Below are 19853 nucleotides of genomic sequence, written 5' to 3'. Positions count from 1 at the left end.
AGATAATACTCTGGTAGTTTTTTTTTTTGGTGCCAGTTCCTAAGCAGTAGTTGTATCCAGCAACAAAGTGTTCGCTGTTAGACTAAAAGAACTTATAATCTGTCAGCATTAGCTACAGGACTGAACGTTCTCAATCAATTTTTACCGAGTATGGTCGCAGGAACATATTTCAGATTTAAAAGAGGAACTGGTACAAGTTGGTCTGAAACTCTCAATTATGCTGTTTACAAAGTATAGGGGTGCATCTCTCATGGTACTGTAATTAAATTGTTTGGACGAGGTACAAATAATCTTGGAAAAACATGATATAGTGATTATCTTGGCAAGGGGGTTTTAGTTAGTATTGTATACAAATACAACTCAATATCGGTGGTGGAGTTCAAGTTTGTAATTTAAATTCTTGAAATTCAAGTATTAGAAGTTTAGAACGCACCTCGTGATATTTATATATATTTTTTTATTTAGTTTTTTTAATAATATAAAGAAAAGGATAATTCAGCAGTGACGAAATAAATAGCATAACAATTTGCTCAAAAGAAAAAATAGCATAACAATGAAATTTTTGGTAAGGATATTTCTTTTCTATGTTCAAGATTTAATAAAATTCAACGAAAATAGATAAAATAATAAGATATGAATCATACAACATGCAAGGACACATGTTGTAACATAAGGGTGGGATACTTAGTATAATTCCAGCGTTGACATTTTATTCAATTATTACAAATTCATTTGAAAACGAAGTATTTTAATTCAAAATAAATATATTGTGATAAAAAATATCCTATAATAAATAAATCCTTACAATCCACACGGATTTGTAAAACTATGAGTATAAATATAACGAAAATATATAATCCAAGTTTTTCAATTACGAATTTGTATTTACCAAAAACAAAAAGATTATGAAAATGTAATTTATAGTTTTGTGATAAATAAAACGGTAATAATACACCTGCTAACATACGCGGTTCAAAACACGTGGCAGACCGTACTCCACGTAAATGGAGCCTTAAGTAATGCCACGTGTAATACAGCTAAGATGAGATGAATCAGTGCCATAGGAAAGTAAACTGTCAAATGTACTAGAAAGATTGTGAATCGCAGAGAGAGAGGGAGGGAGAGATTGAGAGAGAGATGGAGAGATTGCCTGCTGATATTTGTCTGAAAATCTTTTGTTTCTTGGATCATCAAAATCTTGCTGCTGCTCACCAAGGTATATAATTAATTGAATTTTGCAAGTTTGGATCATCAAAATATTCAACTGAATTATGATCAATCTTTACTTCTGTGACTTTTTTATGTGAGCGGATGCAATTTGAGAGATGTTCTGGTTTGGGTTTGTTGTTTTCTCATTCAATTAGGCCAATTTAAACATATGCACTGTGTTTTGCATATTTGGAACTTGTGCCACTAATTGGGGTACAAGTTTGTTACTTTGATCATATTCCACCTCATTGTCAGATTCATGGAAAGAGTCATGAATTTGTTGCAGATGTGGTATACGGTGAAAGTGATGAGATAATCTCACTAATGATGAAAAACGTGGATGGCGATCATGAATGTATCTGTTGTAAACATTGATATTTCTGGTGTTGAAGTGGACTAATATATGTTGTACTTTAGGATAGATTTGGTAATCGATCGTTGCATCGACTTCTTTTTCATAATTCTGTTGTCCTTGGCTTATGACTCTGCAGGCCAGGAATATAATTAGTTCATGTCTTCATGAGATAAGGTCAATGTTCTTGAGTTTTTTTTTGTAATGTGAAAGCTGTGTTTGTTTCATGGTATTAAAAATCCTCAGTTGGCCTATTTTCTTGAATTTTCTACTACAATGTGTTCTCAAGTGAACAAGGCCTTGATCAGAGTCACATTTTAGTTCATTTCCATTGGATTTCATAGAAATTGTTGAATTAGTCAAAAACAGTAAATCACTCCATATGAGGTGTTCGAAACGAAAGACATCAACTCTTGTTTATCTGACCTGAAAAAAGCTAAACATATGCTCTTTTCAGTATAATTGATTTATATGGAAGTTGTCCACCTTTCCTTGTGCATATTGTGCTGACGAACAAAGTACTCCTTTTTGTTTCTCGAAGTATGCAGGCGATGGAAGCTCATGGCATCGGAAAATATTTTGTGGGCCAATCTATTTGAGGAACGATGGGGAATAGATAGTGCCACATTCTATGCTCCCACAGATTCCAAGTCATGGAAAGATGTGTATATAGTCCAAGATCGTTGTGACCGAATTGGATTGTAAGTTGAACCAGTAATAACATCTCAAACCTAAAATTTATTTATTATGCTAACTGAAAGTTGTTTTATGAAGCCTTACTAACGTCATACCTGTATGTTGGATCAGATTCGGGTCAAATCAGCCTGAATCAATATCCAAATCCATTTAATATGATTGGATTTGGATTTGGATATTTTAAAGGCTGGTCTGTTTTATTTAGTAGGCTTGTCAATGGAATGGAGATAGGATCCAGTCCAATTGTAGCCTTTATAGAAGGATATGGAGTTGTCTAAACAATCTGATATAAAATTTATATCTGATCGATTATTAAACAGATTGGAAATGAATTTTTGAATATAGGCTGATCTTATCCGATTATAATTTATAAATAAATAAATAATATTTCACACTTATTGCATAATATTGTAAATCAAGTTTTCAGTTAGAAATATATTTCAACTACCAAGAAAAATATTCTATATACTTCAATAAGGCCCTGGAGGAAGTTATTCACTTTTAAATCTATTTAAGCTCAATTATTTGTTAGTGAGTTCTACTGCTCCCTGTCTATATATTTTTTGTCATTAAAATTATATGCATCTATACATTATTTGTACATAATATCTCTGTTTAGATTATACTCCGTATAAGCAGAGCTCAAGTGCATACAATCTTTTGACCTTTAATAAATGAGATTTTTGACGTAGTGACCATATAGGTTTCATGTCTCTGTTAGATAAACTAAGCATGCAACTAATTCCAGGGGATTGAAGATAATATCTGAAGGAGATGAGTGTTATCTTGTCCATCAAGGTGAAATACAAAGACATTTAGGTTCAAGAAAACAGGAAATGCTATCAAACCAGAGTTCAAATAGCGAGGTTGCAGCAGAACCATCTTTAGCAGATAGTGAGCCAAGTGTAGGTATATTAGATAAAATCCTTTTCTTCCTTGGAGACTTGGAAGCTGCTTCTGTACAGGCTAAACGAGCTCGTGTGATTTAGGGTGTCAGTAATTGGTTTGCGCAAAATGTGTTTTTATTCACTCTGTACAAATATATGTCGTAGCAACAGTACTGTAAAGATGTCTCCTTTGTCTCTGTGTTCAAAGCTCCTGTAGATTTCATTTCCTTATTTTTTCCGAATAATTTTAAAACCATTGTTCTCAATGCTAATTTATATACGGGATCTCTTGTCTTTCTGCTTTTCTCAAGGTGAATTATTACATTCACAATATAGCGTAAACTCAACAGTTACATTTTCTGTCCTCAGCTGTCGTCCATATCTACAGTTGAACATCGATTGACGGCCGTCGTCCATGTCTACAGTTGAACATCGATTAACGTTCATATTTACAGTTGAACATCGATTATTTTAATCAACAAATAATTATCTCACTAAAGTTATAACTGTTTTGTAATATTTTTTCCCCAACAAAATGTAGATATTGTATTTTTATCGATAAAATAATATTTTCTCTTGATTCCAATGTCATCGCTTTATTCAGGCGGTATCACTTTATTTAGATTTTCATGATTGGTGAAGCAAAGAGAGGATGCATGGTTATATTTGTTTTGGAAAAATTTCAATTTCATTGATAAATTAGTTTTTAGACTGCTCTCTTAAAAAAAATCATGTATTTTCATTGATATAACTCAAAAAATCATGTATTGTGGAGTAACTTAATAATAAGAATGAAGAAAACAGAGCAAATAATCATCGACTCAATGTACTATAATGGAGCAGGCATGCGCTGGGTTCTTTAAATTTAATCGGCTGATAGCTGAAGATGGTACTATTCAAATTAATCTGCGTTACTCAAATCTCTAATGAATTCCTTTAAGTGGAACTAAAATAAGGAACCGAAAAAAGAGATAATATATCATTTCTTTCATATTTGTAGTACACCTGAAAAGTATAAAGAATTGCTTGTGTCATTTAACACTTGTGTAACATGAGAAAATTTGCAAAATCTCAAACAGAACTATTGTCTTAAACTTTGAACTATATAAAAGAAGATAACAAGACTAGTAGCAAACAGTTGAATGATAAATCTTCCCAGCAGTAGAAGTGTGCGTGTTACATGTTTCTGCTGGAACCTATGCCCAAGAGCCGGATAATAGCATCTCCATAACCACTTCTTCCCAGAAGCCAAAACTACTATAAATTGTTGGCACCACTAGTCTCGATATATAGTTAACTAGATTGAGTTCTACACCACTTTTTGAATTTTTCCATTGCTTAAACCAAAATTCTGATACTAAGCATCATTCAGGGGTTCAGCCTCTGCATCCCTCTCCCTCAACTGTGACCATTCTTCTGTCTCTGTAAGAAGTACATATTTCTTTATCATTTGGCAGCAAGCAGAAATGAACTAATAGAGATTACCCGATCATTCAATTTCTATCAGATCAGATAACTGACTCTAATTCTCTCAAAAAGTTGAACAACTGTAATTTATACTTTATAACAGGTCGCGAGAAATCAAAAACTTACTCGTCTTATCTGCAATAACTGACAACCTCCTTTGCAACAGTGCTGCCACGAAAAGAAAGATGGAGCACATGCCAAACATAACAGTGATAGGGAATGCATTGACCTGATGAAGATGAAACACGATTTATAGATATCAGAAAATTTAGAGAAGCAGCTGCATTGAGATAACTGTCTCAGTGTTTGACATATCAGAGGTGAGAAATGTGAAATAGAAGAAGAATGAAAAGCATAACAGTAATATGGTCCTCCTAATACAATCCACAAAACCCTATGCAAGATCATAATGCCAAATAGGCTAACATGTCTTGTTTAAGACATGCAAACCAGTTGCAATAGCTTCAAAATTCTAAGGCTGATTGTTTTAATAATTTCGTAGAGCAATATTAATTGCTATACCATATTAATGTTTTTGGAACCTATAAATTGCTTTCGATGTTTAAGCCATAGAAGAAAGAAAGTTTTCAGAAACATACATTATACAAAACGATGCACACAAATATGTTCAGAGGAATGCGGAAGAAATTCATGATGGTGCTTCTAGCCTCTTCAGGGATGTATTGGGACCTCATCTTCATTATAGACGGCCAGAAGATACCTACACAAGCCTCAAAGGTACAGAAGCCAAGAAGCTGAAGACAACCTGCAAATTTAATACCTCCACCTTTCACATTAGAAGGAGATACCAGCAACTGTTCCAAATGAAGCAAGCAGGATTTAGAGATGTCCAGATTCAGAATTTAGTAGCAATATAGAGCAAAAAAAAGTATGAAAGTACCGATGTCAATATGGGAAGCAACAGGGAGGCAGCAGAAACCACAAATACAATCTGCATATAGCCCTCAACTTTAATTGATGAGCGAGCCATCAAGCGAGACGCAAATGAACTTCCGAGCATTGACGCCATCATGAAAGTAGCAAAAATGAAACCATGGGGAATATCCTCGTCATTTGGACTCAAAGCAGGAGTCCAGAGAAACACAAAGGTATACATAGACCCTTCAAACAATGACTGTATAGCACCCAACAAAGCAATCTTCTCATCTGATCCAAAAAGACCACTAGGATCAGAATCAAGTAAACTAGAATAACATAACAAGATACCATAACATAACATAGGATAAATAATAATTAACAAGATATGCACATAAGAGTCGATAAGGTGGTAATCAGTATTTGTATAGATGTCAATGTACCACAAACCGACTTTCAAATTTTAAGTGAAATTCATAGTTAAATGAGTATTAGGGAAAACAGTTGCACCAAAACACTTATTATAATAGAAGGAAGATATATCTGTTCATTATTAACAGATAATAATGAACAGATATATCCAACATGGGTTATTAACCCCCGTACAGCGGTTAAAAAGCGATGTACAGCCTCGTACAACGTTTTTTAAGCGCTGAATGTAGGTTATAATCTTGGCTGCTGGATATTCATCCAACGGCCACGAACCTGTATGTTACTTAACTGGTCCCTGGCATACATATGCCAGGGACCTGGACCCTTCATTATATACTATGTTAAATACTCTTAAAATTCACCAAGAACTTAATGGCAGGACTAGAATATGTGTTTAGTAATCAACCGTTAATTCTATTCCATTCTTCAAGGACTACGAAAGTATTCTATGATGCAAGTAAACTGAACTTCAAATATTGAAAAAAGGACATGATGCATCAGCTACATTATAGACCTGAAGCTATAGCCACTGCAGCGCCTTTAAACTGAGTAAGCAAGTCCTTGCTTTCTGAAGGGTCTCCATAGTTCTCCGACCAGGATGACATTATGATGGCCATACCAATGGCAAGAAAGCATGCAGCAGCATCAAATGGTGCCACAGGCCCAAGATTTAGGGAGTCAACAAGCATATTACCGAATAGCCCAGAGATTATTGCAACAAGACCATTTCCAAGAAATACTGCCTTGGAAAATGTTAGTGAGAGCCATTGCTGATCAAAATTTCTCTACATAAACAAGAAGAAAGAGATCAGTGATTTCATCAATAATGCAGATTACATGACTAGTTATCATTGGTATTTGAACTTATTGTCTCTTTCCTATTTCAAATATTGAATGATGTGTTTTTATCTATATTATATAATCTTTACTATATATATATATATTTATTTATTTATGTATATCACGACTTGTCGACTTATTTCGACTAGTCGGGCGACTTGTCGACTAGTCGATTCCAAGGTGTCCGGGCGCCGAGGCTCGACTTGTCGACTTAATAAGCATGCTAGTTATACTTCTTAGCTGAGACAGTTTTTACATTATAAGAATAACGATTAACGAGATAGCAGAGAAATGCCAAATGGCATATCTGGTCAAGTATAGGTATCAGTCTATTAACAGGAGAAGAAACTGTACAACAGGGCGCAGGCAACATATCAGAGCATTATTCGCCTCATATATGATTAATTATAAATGAACTAAAGTTCCTGATCTTAACGCAATGATATAGAATTCAATTAATCACTTAACATCAAAAGTTACTAGGATTATTTAGCACAAAAAAATAAGTTACTATGAAGCATGAATAATTACACAGCTTATAGACTTGTACTATAAATAAAGAAGCCGCAGGGTGAAGGTGTCCCTCATCAAAGTCACAACAAGAGCTAAACATCATATCAATGTGTTTTCAGAATGGCCCTTGTATATATTAAGAACATCAGGCAACAATATGCAATAGTAAGGGAAACAAATCTTCTACACAATCAGATCACAAAATGGTTCTCGCTTGATTCACTTTTGTGTTTCAACTTCCACAGGGCACAAGCGTAAATGTATATGCAAGTACTTTAACTTTCTAATATCATAAGCACCATGTACCTTGTTGTGCTCAGCCACAAGCCACGACTCGAATGACGAAAACAAAAGGGATGTAGCAATACCACCCAAAATACGACCCAACATGAGGACTTTATAGTGAGGAGAGTGTTTAGTGAAGCAACTCAGTATGTAAGTAATGCAGTAAGTTACGCATGCGCGTTTCCTACCCCTGAAATGATTTTAGTAACCCAACAAGAAAAGCGTTAATGCAAAATCATACATTAACATATGATCTGACAATTGCAGGGTAAAAGAGACTGACGTTTTATCTGCCAGAGATCCAACAATTGTTCCGAACAACATGGAAGATCCAAAACCAGCAATAAAGAGTTGTCCAATGTCTCCCTTACCATAGCCATAGGTTGTGTAAAGGTAGTACACATATGGTCCCTGCAACCAGTCACCCGCTGCAACCACATAAGCAAAACTAAAGCATTAGGAGAAAGAATCAAAACCAGCCTTGCAATAAGTAGAAACCACACTTAACTCAGTTTATAAACAATAAGTAGAATCACAATACATGGCCTTAATAACATTCCAAAAATAGAAAACCACAGCTCATTGCTTCGATGATCAATATACAAAGGGAAGTACATGAAACTAATTTCATCAATAGCATGGCACTTTGTCACGACTAACTGATAGTGCACTTATCTTAAAGCTACGAAGAGAGATTAATAGTAGTATCGAGAAATGTAATTGGAGCAGTTGATAACTGGTAAGAGATCCATCCTAAATTTCAACTGTATCAGCAATTCACATTATACATACAACAGCTAAATCTAGACATTTCGATCCAGATCCGATAAGTCAATTATCAAAAACAGACATTAAAGCACATTAAGCACACAGATCCGTCCTACATAAATACTATAGTAGCATAATTCACCAAAACACAAAGACTAACAGAAGTAAATGCAAGTAAATTCAAGCATTAAAACAGCAGATCCACACTATATAAATACTAATCGAGGGATAGAAACAACGGACCCATCATAAGAGAGTACACCACGAGGTAATTATTTTTGAAAGCGCTAAAAGGCTGAGAAGTGGTGATTCGATCTTTGTTGCTCTTGCTCAGCTCCGTTGCTGCTACTATCACTCCCAGTAACCCGAACACCAGGTAGTAAAATGCCTCCATCTCTCTCTCTCTCTCTCTCGCTCTGTCTGTTAGTCGGGAGAGATGCAGAGAGATTTTAGAAATGTGTTTGTTGTGTGAACTCTGGCACACTAACTCAGATTTCGATCTTGACGATGTAATTATATAAATAGAAGGAGATGCAGATGCGGATACAGAATTAATTGAATTCAGTGTAGTTGTATTATTCTAGGAATGTTAACGGGGAGAGATAGGCGTAGGCCCTGGTGCTGTAACACGGTTTAGTTTTGGCCGTTTGATTCAGGATCATTGCCACGTGGCGGTTGGTGGTTGGGTCCGGCTGTCGGTGACTATATGGGGACTTTACTGTACTGCACTACTGCTCTGGACAGTCTTGCTTACCCATATCAAGATTTTTGCTAGTCGGCGAGCACGAATTAGAAAAATAAATTGAAAAAAATACCCTTTGGTCCCTTTTATTATCACAAGCAATATCTGTAAAAAAAAAATATTTGAAATAGTAATTTTATTAATTACTACAGTAATTAAATGTATATGTGCAGATACAACATTCAATCCTCTATAGCAGGCTAGATACTGGTAACGGTTCGACTTACTTTATTAAAGAAAATATATACTATAAAAAAGGGAATGTGTATTTTCTTATAAAACTAAATACCTGTTTCGGTAAATAAGAAATATAGAACTCCTTATATTCTAAATTCTGAAAACTATCCAAATATAAATTACTTTTATCAGAACAAGTCCTTATTTTTGTAACGAATTTTCTATGGTGTGCCCAAGGGCACACAATAGTCACTAACTCCCATGAGAATTCTAGCTTTTGATTGGTGGATGGATAATAAATGTAAATGGCCCCCCTGCATTCACATCAATTCCACCAATCAAAACAAGCCATTTTCATGGAAGTTTGTGCTTATTGTGTGCCCTTGGGCACACATTAGAAAGACCGTTTTTGTAAATAAGACACCCCAAACATACCCATTATCATGTTTTACAAGATTGCCTACCCTGTACTATAAAACATTTAAAGTGAGTTCTTTTGCAGTGCAATTTATTGTTACCCTTATTCTGTACAAACGATAATTGAATATACTTTTACACTTCATTTACTGCTTTTTCCAAAACTTGAAGGATCCCAAAGTCAAGTATTGTGGCCACTTTCGCCCATAGTTCAAGTATGAGATGATCTACAAATATTGACTCGGGAGTGTTTCCAAGTGCTGAAGACATGGGATGAACTTCATCACCATCTTTATGCCAATCCGTTGACTGTTGCTAATCTACCAAACACACCTCGTTAACAAACTAAATTATCATTGCCTCTGTTTTGAAATAGAGGTCATTTGACTTTTTGACACACACTTCCAAATATTTTGACTGTATAGTTAAAATTATTATTTTTAAAATTTTATTTTTTTGAATAAAAGTATAAAATTAATATTATAATTCAGAAGAGGAAAATTTTAAAAATAACAAATATTTCAAATCAGAATGAGGAGTACTGCAGTTTTATGAATCCATTGACCACTAAACATAACATCAAGTTTGACTAAATTTAAATTAAACTGATCCATTACACCCCCATCTCTCCATATGCGGTGGGGCTGCTCCGTGACTTCTGGCCGGCTGTCTACGACTTTTGAACTATGTGAACACTGAGTACAATATTAGGCTATTAACACTCTATTACAGTGGCCTAACAATACGTTTTGACATTTGCTCGAGAAATGTTAAAATGCTGATGCAATTGTATGTATAAAGGATATTACGAGTTTTAACTTTTAGGTAGTAATTATTAGCTGAATTCCGGTTCAGCACTTTGGAAATTCAGGATGCCATTCAGATGAAATTCCATTCCAATATATTCATAAAGTCAGTCAATATGTCACAATCTACCCTGCTGCATCTTCAAAAACTGGAGTATTCTTAAAAAAAATATTACAGGGGCCTACTGTTTAGGCTGCCAATAAACAACTAAATGAACAACTTTAACCCAAGTGGGCACACATAAAAACATCCACACAACAAGCACTAGATCAGCATAGTGTTGTAATCGCTAACATCCATGGAAATGTAAAAGGCCCATACGAAAAGGGCAAGTTATTTGATGCTTTGTCCAATATTCATCATCAGCTAAAAAGACAATAAGTGAAGATAGTTGAATCACATGCCATATTTCATTCAGCATAGTCCAACTATATCACTCATATATATACAACTGCAGCAGTGACCTATAACCATTAAACACAGCACCACTGCAGCCCTTGTCAATACTCAAAGATCGTCACTCTGGACAAAGCCGAATATAATTTAAATTTAGAGAACTACATCCTGCAGGCAATCAAGTAGTTTCTGCAAGGCGGTATATTGTGATTTCCTGCTGCTTAAAATACCGCCGATCCTCCTCATCAACTAGGACAAGGTTCAAATAATACTTCACGCTAAATTTGTTATTTATATTGCGGTGAGTTGGAGTGAGTTCATATGGGCTCAAGAACAGTCTGATTGGGATGGATTCACCTATAAGAAAAAAAAAAACAATGCACTCATATGTCATGACACCATAATCATATATAATTAAGGTTTACTGTCTAACTTTGATTTAATTAACTGATCCTGCAGCCAAATGAAAGACTTAAATGTCTCTGGTCACAACCAGAGAATTCAAGTGTAGGCATACAAATGCTGTCCGGTGGATGACTTTTACGGTTACAGAGACATATGGTTAGGGCCCTAATGCCGAATCCATTAATTTATTATTTTATTTTATTTTTTTTTTTTTTGGGGGGGGGGGGGGGGGCAGTGGCGGTGCCACACTGGGGCCTGGGGGGACACGTGCCCCCACAGGTTTCCCTTTGTGGGCCCCACATATTAGTAATACTCGTATGTTTTGTCATTTGTGTCCCGGATAAATTACTAAATCTCTCCATCAAATCATCTCAGCTTCAGTCTATTTCAGTTGTAGCAGTAGTTTCAGCATGGTCATGCTTCTCTAGGATTTGTATGTCTAAATCAGTTGTGGCAGCAGGTTGGTTTTTAAATAAGATTTGAAGGGTAGGATGTTTAGCCAGGTCTGTTTGTTCCAGTTTGTAGTAGTTGCTGTTCGAATTTGTAAAACTAATTAAGTAACATATTTTGAGAATAATCGAAAAATTAAAAGTGCCCCCCTTGAATATTTTGTCTGGCTCCGCCACTGGGTGGGGGTTTTGGGGGGGGGGGGGGGGGGGGGTAAAGTTGTACATCGTACATTATTGCACTGACCTTCACCAAAGGTAAATACAAAAGGATGAAACGGGAAAAAAATAACCAAGGCTGACAAGAGCATACCTCTAACTGGAGCACCATCCATCAACTCAAACTTGGCTAGCGTCTCTGTTTCAACATGGGTGTTAGCCCCTGAACCTGTTGATTCTCTGCGTCTGATTTCGAGATCCATATTTTTTATCTTGATTCTAACAAGAAGGAAATATATCTTGCCAATAATTACATCTTTAAGATGGTACCTGAATATTAAGTTCAAGTCAACACACAAAGACATACGTTTAAGCCAAAATAAAAAGATCTCAACCAAATTTGTCTCAAGCTACACTTGTTAATTTTTCACTAAAATCACTTTCCCCATTGTCCGCATAACCATCATATATGGGGTGTACCATCTCAATCATAAAACAGCCTCATACTTGTTTATTTGTTAAATCCTAAGAAATAACCATAAAAAATGACCTCCAGTTTTTTTGAACGAAAAAAATGCTTCCCTCCTTCCCTTATGTCTACTCTGGATAAACTAATCAAATATCAATAATTGAATTCACACGTACTTGCTTTTATTGTACTCGAACTCGATATGCAAGCAATCTTCAATTCCTACTTCCATCTGCCACAAATTAAAAGAATGAAGACTTTAGGAATCAATCAACAGGTTTGCCTAATACCAAACCATAAGCTTAGTCACTTGGGTTCCCGTAACTTTGTTAACCATTTGTTGTCACTTGACCTACTGGCCGTTCAACAAGGATACGCTGAATTTCAGTGACCAGAAATTCAGAGCAGATATGTGAACTTCACATTCTGTCTACAGATACTTGACGTGCAAATACAATGCATAGTTTGTCTTTGAGCATCACCAACCTTAATACTATTGTTTATTGACGGGGGCGGGCTGTAATTGCGAACCTGATAAAAAATGTACCAATAAAATTTTCAGTGAAGGAACTAGGGCAGAGTAATACGTTTAAATCTAATTAACGAAAATAATGCAATAGACAAATAAAAGAATGCAATAGACACTTATTTGCAAAAAAAACTAGGAGGGGAAGAGGGAAGGAGGGAGCGAGAGAGGGGGGGGGGGGGGGGGGAGAAGGAGCTGCGAACCTGATAAAAAATAAAAGAATGCAATAGACAACAAACAGAATGCAATGGACACGTATTTGCAAAAAACTTGGGGGAAGGGGAAGAGGGGGGGGGGATGAGTTACCATAAAGTCTTGATATTCCACGATACTTCCAGCATAACCACGACTTACAGTCACTTTTAAGACATACCTAGAAAGGCATAGTTTAAAACACTCTTAATCAATGTTAATAATAAATCAGTACAACACTTAAAAAGCAAAACACACACACAAAATTAGGTTATTAACGCATTTTTTAATGTATACAACTTTGTCAAAGAATTTACATATGGTAAATCAAAAAATCATATGTTGAAGATTGATAGAAAGTCGAAAGAGCATGAATCTGCAGGGACAAAATTAAAATTCTTACGTACCTAAGCCGCACATTCACACCACTGTACGTCTCATATGGCATTTCAACAGTTGAAAATTCGAACGGGTATGTTTTCTTTTCATATATATCACCAGGAACATCCAGCTCACGAACTACAAGTAAAAGTTGTATTATAAACATGTTAATAAGAAGCTGCTTTTGTATGATTTAAATGCCTTTTACAAACTAGTACAAGATCAAAGTAAAGAGCATATGAACTTTGATAACAATAATTTTGAGCTTCTACGTTCCACATTGCATCCAACATATTCCAATAAATAAATGTAAACTGTGCTGAAGATATAAGATACACACACACACACACACACACACACACATATAGAGAGAGAGAGTCAATGAAAAGTGCAGAACAAGTATATTCAAATATTTCACATTTTCAATGTTTTATTTTTCTGCAGCAGAACAATAGTGTTCTCAATGTTCTCACTTTAAAATGTGTTCTCCAAAGAGAACGACCCTATATATATAACAGAAAGGACCAGTAAAACTTACCAAGTGATGTGAAGTCATAAAAGTTTCCTTTATCAAAGTACATTTCTGCAAGAAGATTCAATAACAAGAAATTACTACTGGGTATAGTGGACCAAGAGTTATTAAGTGACATTGTGCTAATTCAGCCAACACTTTACACCGCAGTTGGCAACAAGTGGAAGTGATAATATCAAAAAAATGCAAAACTGTCCATGAGAAATAGTGAAGAGAAGCTAATAAATGGAGCCAGACACACTAATACAGACCAGCATTATCTTATCACTGAATGTACCTTTCTTTCTTTTGGTGCTCTTCTGCAGAAGAAACTTTAAAAACCGAACAATTATTAACTCAACCTAAGTAAGACAATAGCTATGGAATTGTTGACACTTACCTATCTGGCCAAGGAGCTCAATTTTTATGCCATTGTGTTCAACCTTCTTCCCTAGAGCTGGTTCTATAGATATCTGAAATATTGGGACTTAACATATTAGGGTAATATGTACAGATTTGATATTAAAACATTAATAGTTCAGTCACAAAGTACCTTTCCAGAAATGTTTTCTTGGCTTTGGAAAAGAGGGACCATAACCATTTGACCATTTTCCTTTTTCATAGGAACCTAGAAACCACAAAAGCAACAGTGCAAAGTGAAGAAAATTACATACTAATAAACTGTGAATGATGCACTAAATCATATAATTGTGAACAGATAGAGGTCGCATACAACTTTAATAGCTATCTACTATTAAGAAATAAGTAGGCTAAACTGTTTGATTAAGAAAAGCATCAAATAGAAGAAACCTAACAGCAATGTAAATATCACATTTCAGATAAATCTTGAAAATGTCTACAGAACAAAGTAAAATGGCAAAATCACCAGTCATGATGTTGTACTATATAATGGATAAAAGTAATGCCCCTGACATCCCATGATCCCCATGCAAACCCCTTGTGTGGATTGTGGACGCAATATGCCAAAGGGATTAGTCAGTTGCACCCAGTAAAATCATATGTATTTTTTTTCTTATAAAAGGAACAAAGTCATATGTATTGTTATCTCATCACCCCGAATTGCTGGCATAACTTTATTACTTCCCTTTCAAACTTTAAGAGGATTTACAGTTCTCAATTCACGGACTGACACAGGTTATTCATCACTGGAAACACAGAGTACACAGTCCCCAAACACAGTCTTATCTACTGAATCAACAACATGAACATCAATTACCTGTTTGCGATTTTTTCCATCGGTAAATGCAATCGAGATGTTACAAGCTGGCTTAAAAGCTCCTATAATATAATTCTGCAAAACAGTAAACCAATCTATAATGTCACCTCCCATATTAGCAATCACAAAACCTAAACATCGAGTAAGTCAAAATTCCTTACCATAATGTATAGCCTTAAATTTCACTTCAAAAATAACACTAAACACCTGAAATTATCGACAACGCAAATTAGATGTTATCAAACCTACAATTTAATTAAATTCATCTGGACATAATAATAATCGCCAATATAAATCACAACTAAACAGATAAAATGAAACAATGCTCAATTTACGATCAAGTCGACTATGATATAGAGAACTTGTAAACCCTAGAATCATACAAAATAGTCACATCCAGATCTAGTATGTCGACATATAAAGAGTAGAGAGTACTTACAACAGAGATCTGATATATACGCAAAGCGATCTGTATGTATTCTGAGCGAAGATGCAGAGAGAGAGAGGGAGAGAGAGAGATTGAAGTCTAAACCCAATAATCCACTGTAGTATCACTGCGACGGCTTTTTTTAACCATGATTAATGAAACACTGTTTGACCCATCGTTGTGTCTTTGTTTTAGGAGTTTATCACAACGTAGCGTTTTTTAAAATGACATATAAAAAAAATTGTTATATTAGATGAATTTCATTTTTCTTAAAAAGATAATTATAATTAAATTTTACATACTCATGATATATAAAACTTTTAAATAATATGTTAGTATTATGTGCACTAATATTTTCGTGATCAAAATAATACATATAAATTCATCCAAATTAATATAAAAATAGTATAATAAAAAAATATCATAAAGACAAATTAATTGTACTGATACATTACAAAAATTTATCTACGGTATCAAAAATATTTTTCATAATCACAAAATATACAAATATATTTATAAATGTATACATTCTCCAAAATATCTTTTTTATGTAAAAGTTAAGACCAATATTTATCATTAAAATTATCATGAATTATAGTAATTATCACGAAATACAGGTAAATAAATTTTAATATGATCCTCATTTATATTTAAAAATTTTATCAAATAATAAAATTTATCACATTACACTATGAATTTAGTGAGATTAACTATCCATAGTCGTCTCCCCTTCTTCTATCAAGTTCTGGGACCCCCTCGTGGATAGATTTAAACGCAAAACAAACTCTTTTGAGGCATCCAAAGTCTCTATGGCTGGTAGAGCTATTTTGTTACATGCTCCAATTGATAGTACGCCAATATACTGGCTCGCCCTCTATAAAATCCCAGTATCAGTTCTACACACCCTAGAGCGTTTGAGAAGAGGGTTTCTATGGGGGGGAGTGTGAGCAGACTAAACGCAAACTGCATCTTTTAAGCTGGGAAAAAATATGCAAACACAAATCAGCAGGTGGTTTGAGCATTGCATCGATTAAAGACAGGAATAACGCACTACTGGCAAAATGGTGGTGGAGAATTTAAAATGAAAGAAGTGCTTTTTGGAACGTTCTCCTGACCTCTCGATACGGCCCCAACTGGGTCTCAAATCAGAATGGAATTCCATCCTCAAAATAATCTCCCATAGTGCGTTCTTTGCTCTCCATCCAGCAACTCCCTAAGTGCTCCTTTGTTACAGATAAATCAAACTTTAGGTGGACCATTGGCGACGGAAAAAAAATCTTCTTTTGGGAAGACTGGTGGACTGCAGAAGGGGACCTGGCAAGATCATATCCGCAGCTATATATCAAATCCAACAAGCAGCATACAACCGTCAACCTTCTGCTAGAAATATTTCAAGACAACCCGACAAGTGAAATCCTCTGGAATTCTAGTCTGTCTCTTCTGGATCTGGAAAACCTGCATATCATTTCCTCAACACTGTCCACGGTATCGCTAACTACGAACGAAGATATCTTGACCTGGTACCCCTCAGGTGGAAGTTTCTCCACTAAAATTGCTTATAATATTCTATCCGGTGAGGATTCAGGTCCGTCTGCCGATATGGCTCGTTGGGGAGAGATCTGGAAAATGAAAATTCCTCCAAAAATTGCCATTTTCCTCTGGAAATTATCATGGGGAATCCTTCCCACGAGTGTCTTTCTTCAGTACAGAATCTCGAGCGTAAATTCCATATGCCAATGGTGCAACTTAAATGCTGAGACTGACAAGCACCTATTCTGGGAATGTGAACTTGCAATGTGGACGTGGGCATATGTACAAAGATGGTGGTGCATTAATCAGGGAAGACTAGACAACACGGGTGGTTGCTTCTTCTCCCTACTAAATTGATGTGCTGGAAATATACCTTTGAAAATCGCAAGCGCACGATCACCGTTTTAATATTTAAGATTCGATCCACAGAGATTAAAATTATTTTCGCAACCTATTATTTCTTAACCTAGGCGAATTAGAACACTTAATTAGAGGAATGGGGTATTATAAAACAAATTTTTATCATTATAAACTTTAAAAAAAATCTAAGCTTACTTTAGAACTAATTATCAAAATTTAATAGACCAAATTAATGCAAGCAAACTCGAATACAAAGCTTGTTAAAACAGAATTTTGTGACTAACTACAGCTGCCAACTAAGATTCCAAACACCGTGCCTCGATTAAAACAATCAGCTAGTACTATCCTAAAACTAAATCATGAAACAAACAAAGCATTTAACTCAGAATTTATTTAAACCACCAAATGCCACCAAGAAACTTAATCTATTAAAATTAAATTAACATACGAGGACTCAGCCATCAAATACTCTCGACACAGAATTGATACAAACTTAATAACAGAACAGGCAGCTGACTCGGTCAAAACCAAAACACTCCACCTAACAAAATAATCAAAAATTCTACCGCATCTACTGGACAAAACATACTCGGCTCGGTACTGAACTCGGAACAGACTCGACAGAAAACGATTCAAGAACTGGAAAAAGAAAACACAGAAACGGACGCAAGGACATCGAACTCGGAACTGACTCAGCCAATTACAGACTATAACTCGGACTCTAACACATGACTCGAAAACTACAACTAAAGCAGCAAGCAAAACTTCAAGAACAGAACAAACGGCCAAGTAAAACTCAGTAAAACTCGGACAAAATCAACATACAAAATGATACAAACTCGACAAAACAAAGAAAAGACGACTAAAACAGCAGCCAGACTCGCAGCAAAACTAACTCGAACCAGCATATAAACTCGACTTTGACTCAGTGACTAACTCGGCAAAAACAGCAGAACTCGGTAAAAGTGACTCAGTTAAAAGAAGACATAACAAAGACGAACTCGGTGGACTCGAACACACAGCGAGTCGACTCAGTAGCTCGGAAGAGGGGGTTTATGGGTTGTTTGTAAAACGAAACAGAGTCATTTAGTCAAAAAAAACAAAACAGGGGAAAGGGTAATTATATGCTTTAAGAAAGAAAAACAAGAACAGTAGATTAACTAAAACATTCGAGTGAAAAACAAATGCACTTTAATTAATAGAACGACAAATGTGATGATTTTGGGATTTTAAATTTAAACCCTAACACAAATTATTTTTGTGCTAGGACTTAATTGACTATTTCAAAAGATAACAAATCTATACTAATCACAAGTTTAATCATCCTTCATTTCCCAAAAGCTTAAAAGCATGTGGTGGTACTTAGAAGAATCATACAACTTGGAGAAAATTAAAAAGACAATATAAGATCAAGCTAAAAGAAATTTGCACTAAAATAAAAAGTGTTTACAAATATGGTATGAAATTGAGAGAACAAAAGAAGATCTAGCACTATACTACCTACCAACTAGGAAAAGACTAGGTTAAAAAGATGATGATTACAAGTAAAGAGATGGGGGATTTATAGCTAAAGATTTAGGGTTTAGGGGTAGGGTGGCTAAATCTTGTCCATCCATGTGCCATGTGTGTTGGGTAGATCATAGCCCTCCATGTGTCCCCTTACTTGCCAACTTTCTTTGATTTTCTTCTTTTCTTTTCTTTTTCTCCCTTTTTCTTGCATTTTCTCTTCTTTCTTTATTTATCTACAATTTCCTGAAATAAAATAAATAAGCGATTAATACTACGAAAATAAACAAAAAATAGGCACTCAAATATGCAAAAATATGGACTAATCAAACTTCCCCATACCTATCTTTTGCTCGTCCTCGAGTAAAAATCAAAAGAAAAGAAAATAAACTAAGAAAACTAGATGCGATTCCTAGGCTCCTTTTCGTAGGCGTGACGGGTGATTTTAGGTTCACCAACCCGTTAAACTCGTAGACGATCTCTACAAGAGGAGTTTTGTCTCCTAAGGGTTTACAGAAGATATACCCATAAAATCTTCGAGACATTCTAGCAAGTGTCTCCTCGACTCGACTCTTATTTCGTTGGTGTTAACAAAAAGCGTTTTTAAGAAAAATACTGTAAGTCTAAATGTAAAGACAACCCTATCTGTTACATAGGGATGATAACTCAACAATAGAACAGGACAAGTAAATAACACTACGCCTGCACCGGAATCGGAAGATACGAAGACAAAGGTTGAAGAAGCCATCTACAGTCTTGAAGGAATAAGTTCACTGGAAGAAGTTCATTAATATGTTCATGCCTCAGTGAAGAATAAAGATTGAAGTATTCAAGATTGTG

The 19853-nt window shown here is 35.2% G+C and overlaps 3 protein-coding genes across 3 annotated transcripts; 1 reads left to right on the top strand and 2 right to left on the bottom strand.

Annotated features, from left to right (window-relative positions):
- Positions 1-1048: 1048 nt before the first annotated feature.
- Positions 1049-3442, top strand: LOC108225574 (probable E3 ubiquitin ligase complex SCF subunit sconB). Its single transcript, XM_017400471.2, has 3 exons — positions 1049-1216; positions 2103-2262; positions 3006-3442. The coding sequence occupies exons 1-3, from the start codon at positions 1138-1140 to the stop codon at positions 3244-3246; spliced, it is 480 nt and encodes a 159-aa protein (XP_017255960.1). The 5' UTR covers positions 1049-1137; the 3' UTR covers positions 3247-3442.
- Positions 3443-4100: 658 nt separating this feature from the next.
- On the bottom strand, positions 4101-8935 carry LOC108227719 (uncharacterized). The gene is made up of 8 exons (XM_017403023.2): positions 8569-8935; positions 7841-7985; positions 7579-7747; positions 6434-6704; positions 5513-5778; positions 5211-5426; positions 4738-4840; positions 4101-4566 (listed from the first exon to the last, which is right to left on the bottom strand). The coding sequence occupies exons 1-8, from the start codon at positions 8717-8719 to the stop codon at positions 4502-4504; spliced, it is 1386 nt and encodes a 461-aa protein (XP_017258512.1). The 5' UTR covers positions 8720-8935; the 3' UTR covers positions 4101-4501.
- A 1673-nt stretch (positions 8936-10608) lies between these two features.
- Positions 10609-15791, bottom strand: LOC108224382 (vacuolar protein sorting-associated protein 26A). Its single transcript, XM_017398973.2, has 12 exons — positions 15630-15791; positions 15352-15397; positions 15191-15265; positions 14507-14581; positions 14354-14426; positions 13981-14025; positions 13469-13580; positions 13176-13242; positions 12830-12874; positions 12520-12575; positions 12029-12204; positions 10609-11221 (listed from the first exon to the last, which is right to left on the bottom strand). The coding sequence occupies exons 2-12, from the start codon at positions 15352-15354 to the stop codon at positions 11043-11045; spliced, it is 906 nt and encodes a 301-aa protein (XP_017254462.1). The 5' UTR covers positions 15355-15397; positions 15630-15791; the 3' UTR covers positions 10609-11042.
- Between the last annotated feature and the right edge of the window lie 4062 nt (positions 15792-19853).

Source organism: Daucus carota, chromosome 6, assembly GCF_001625215.2.
Source record: "Daucus carota subsp. sativus chromosome 6, DH1 v3.0, whole genome shotgun sequence".
NCBI lineage: Eukaryota > Viridiplantae > Streptophyta > Magnoliopsida > Apiales > Apiaceae > Daucus > Daucus carota.
Note: the sequence above shows the minus strand (reverse complement) of the source record. Positions and strands in the feature narration are given on the sequence as shown.

What these genes read in the sequence shown, in the direction of transcription:
- LOC108225574 (XM_017400471.2), top strand. Translation starts at nt 1,138, where the DNA reads ATGGAGAGATTGCCTGCTGATATTTGTCTGAAAATCTTTTGTTTCTTG. An exon ending in TCTTGCTGCTGCTCACCAAG is followed by an intron (nt 1,217 to 2,102) that starts GTATATAATTAA and finishes TGTTTCTCGAAG; the next exon opens with TATGCAGGCGATGGAAGCTC. An exon ending in CGTTGTGACCGAATTGGATT is followed by an intron (nt 2,263 to 3,005) that starts GTAAGTTGAACC and finishes AACTAATTCCAG; the next exon opens with GGGATTGAAGATAATATCTG.
- LOC108227719 (XM_017403023.2), bottom strand. Translation starts at nt 8,719, where the DNA reads ATGGAGGCATTTTACTACCTGGTGTTCGGGTTACTGGGAGTGATAGTA. An exon ending in GGATCTCTGGCAGATAAAAC is followed by an intron (nt 7,748 to 7,840) that starts GTCAGTCTCTTT and finishes AAATCATTTCAG; the next exon opens with GGGTAGGAAACGCGCATGCG. An exon ending in TGCAGTGGCTATAGCTTCAG is followed by an intron (nt 5,779 to 6,433) that starts GTCTATAATGTA and finishes TTTTTGGATCAG; the next exon opens with ATGAGAAGATTGCTTTGTTG.
- LOC108224382 (XM_017398973.2), bottom strand. An exon ending in ATGGAAAAAATCGCAAACAG is followed by an intron (nt 14,582 to 15,190) that starts GTAATTGATGTT and finishes TGTGGTTTCTAG; the next exon opens with GTTCCTATGAAAAAGGAAAA. An exon ending in GGTGTGAATGTGCGGCTTAG is followed by an intron (nt 13,243 to 13,468) that starts GTACGTAAGAAT and finishes ATGCCTTTCTAG; the next exon opens with GTATGTCTTAAAAGTGACTG.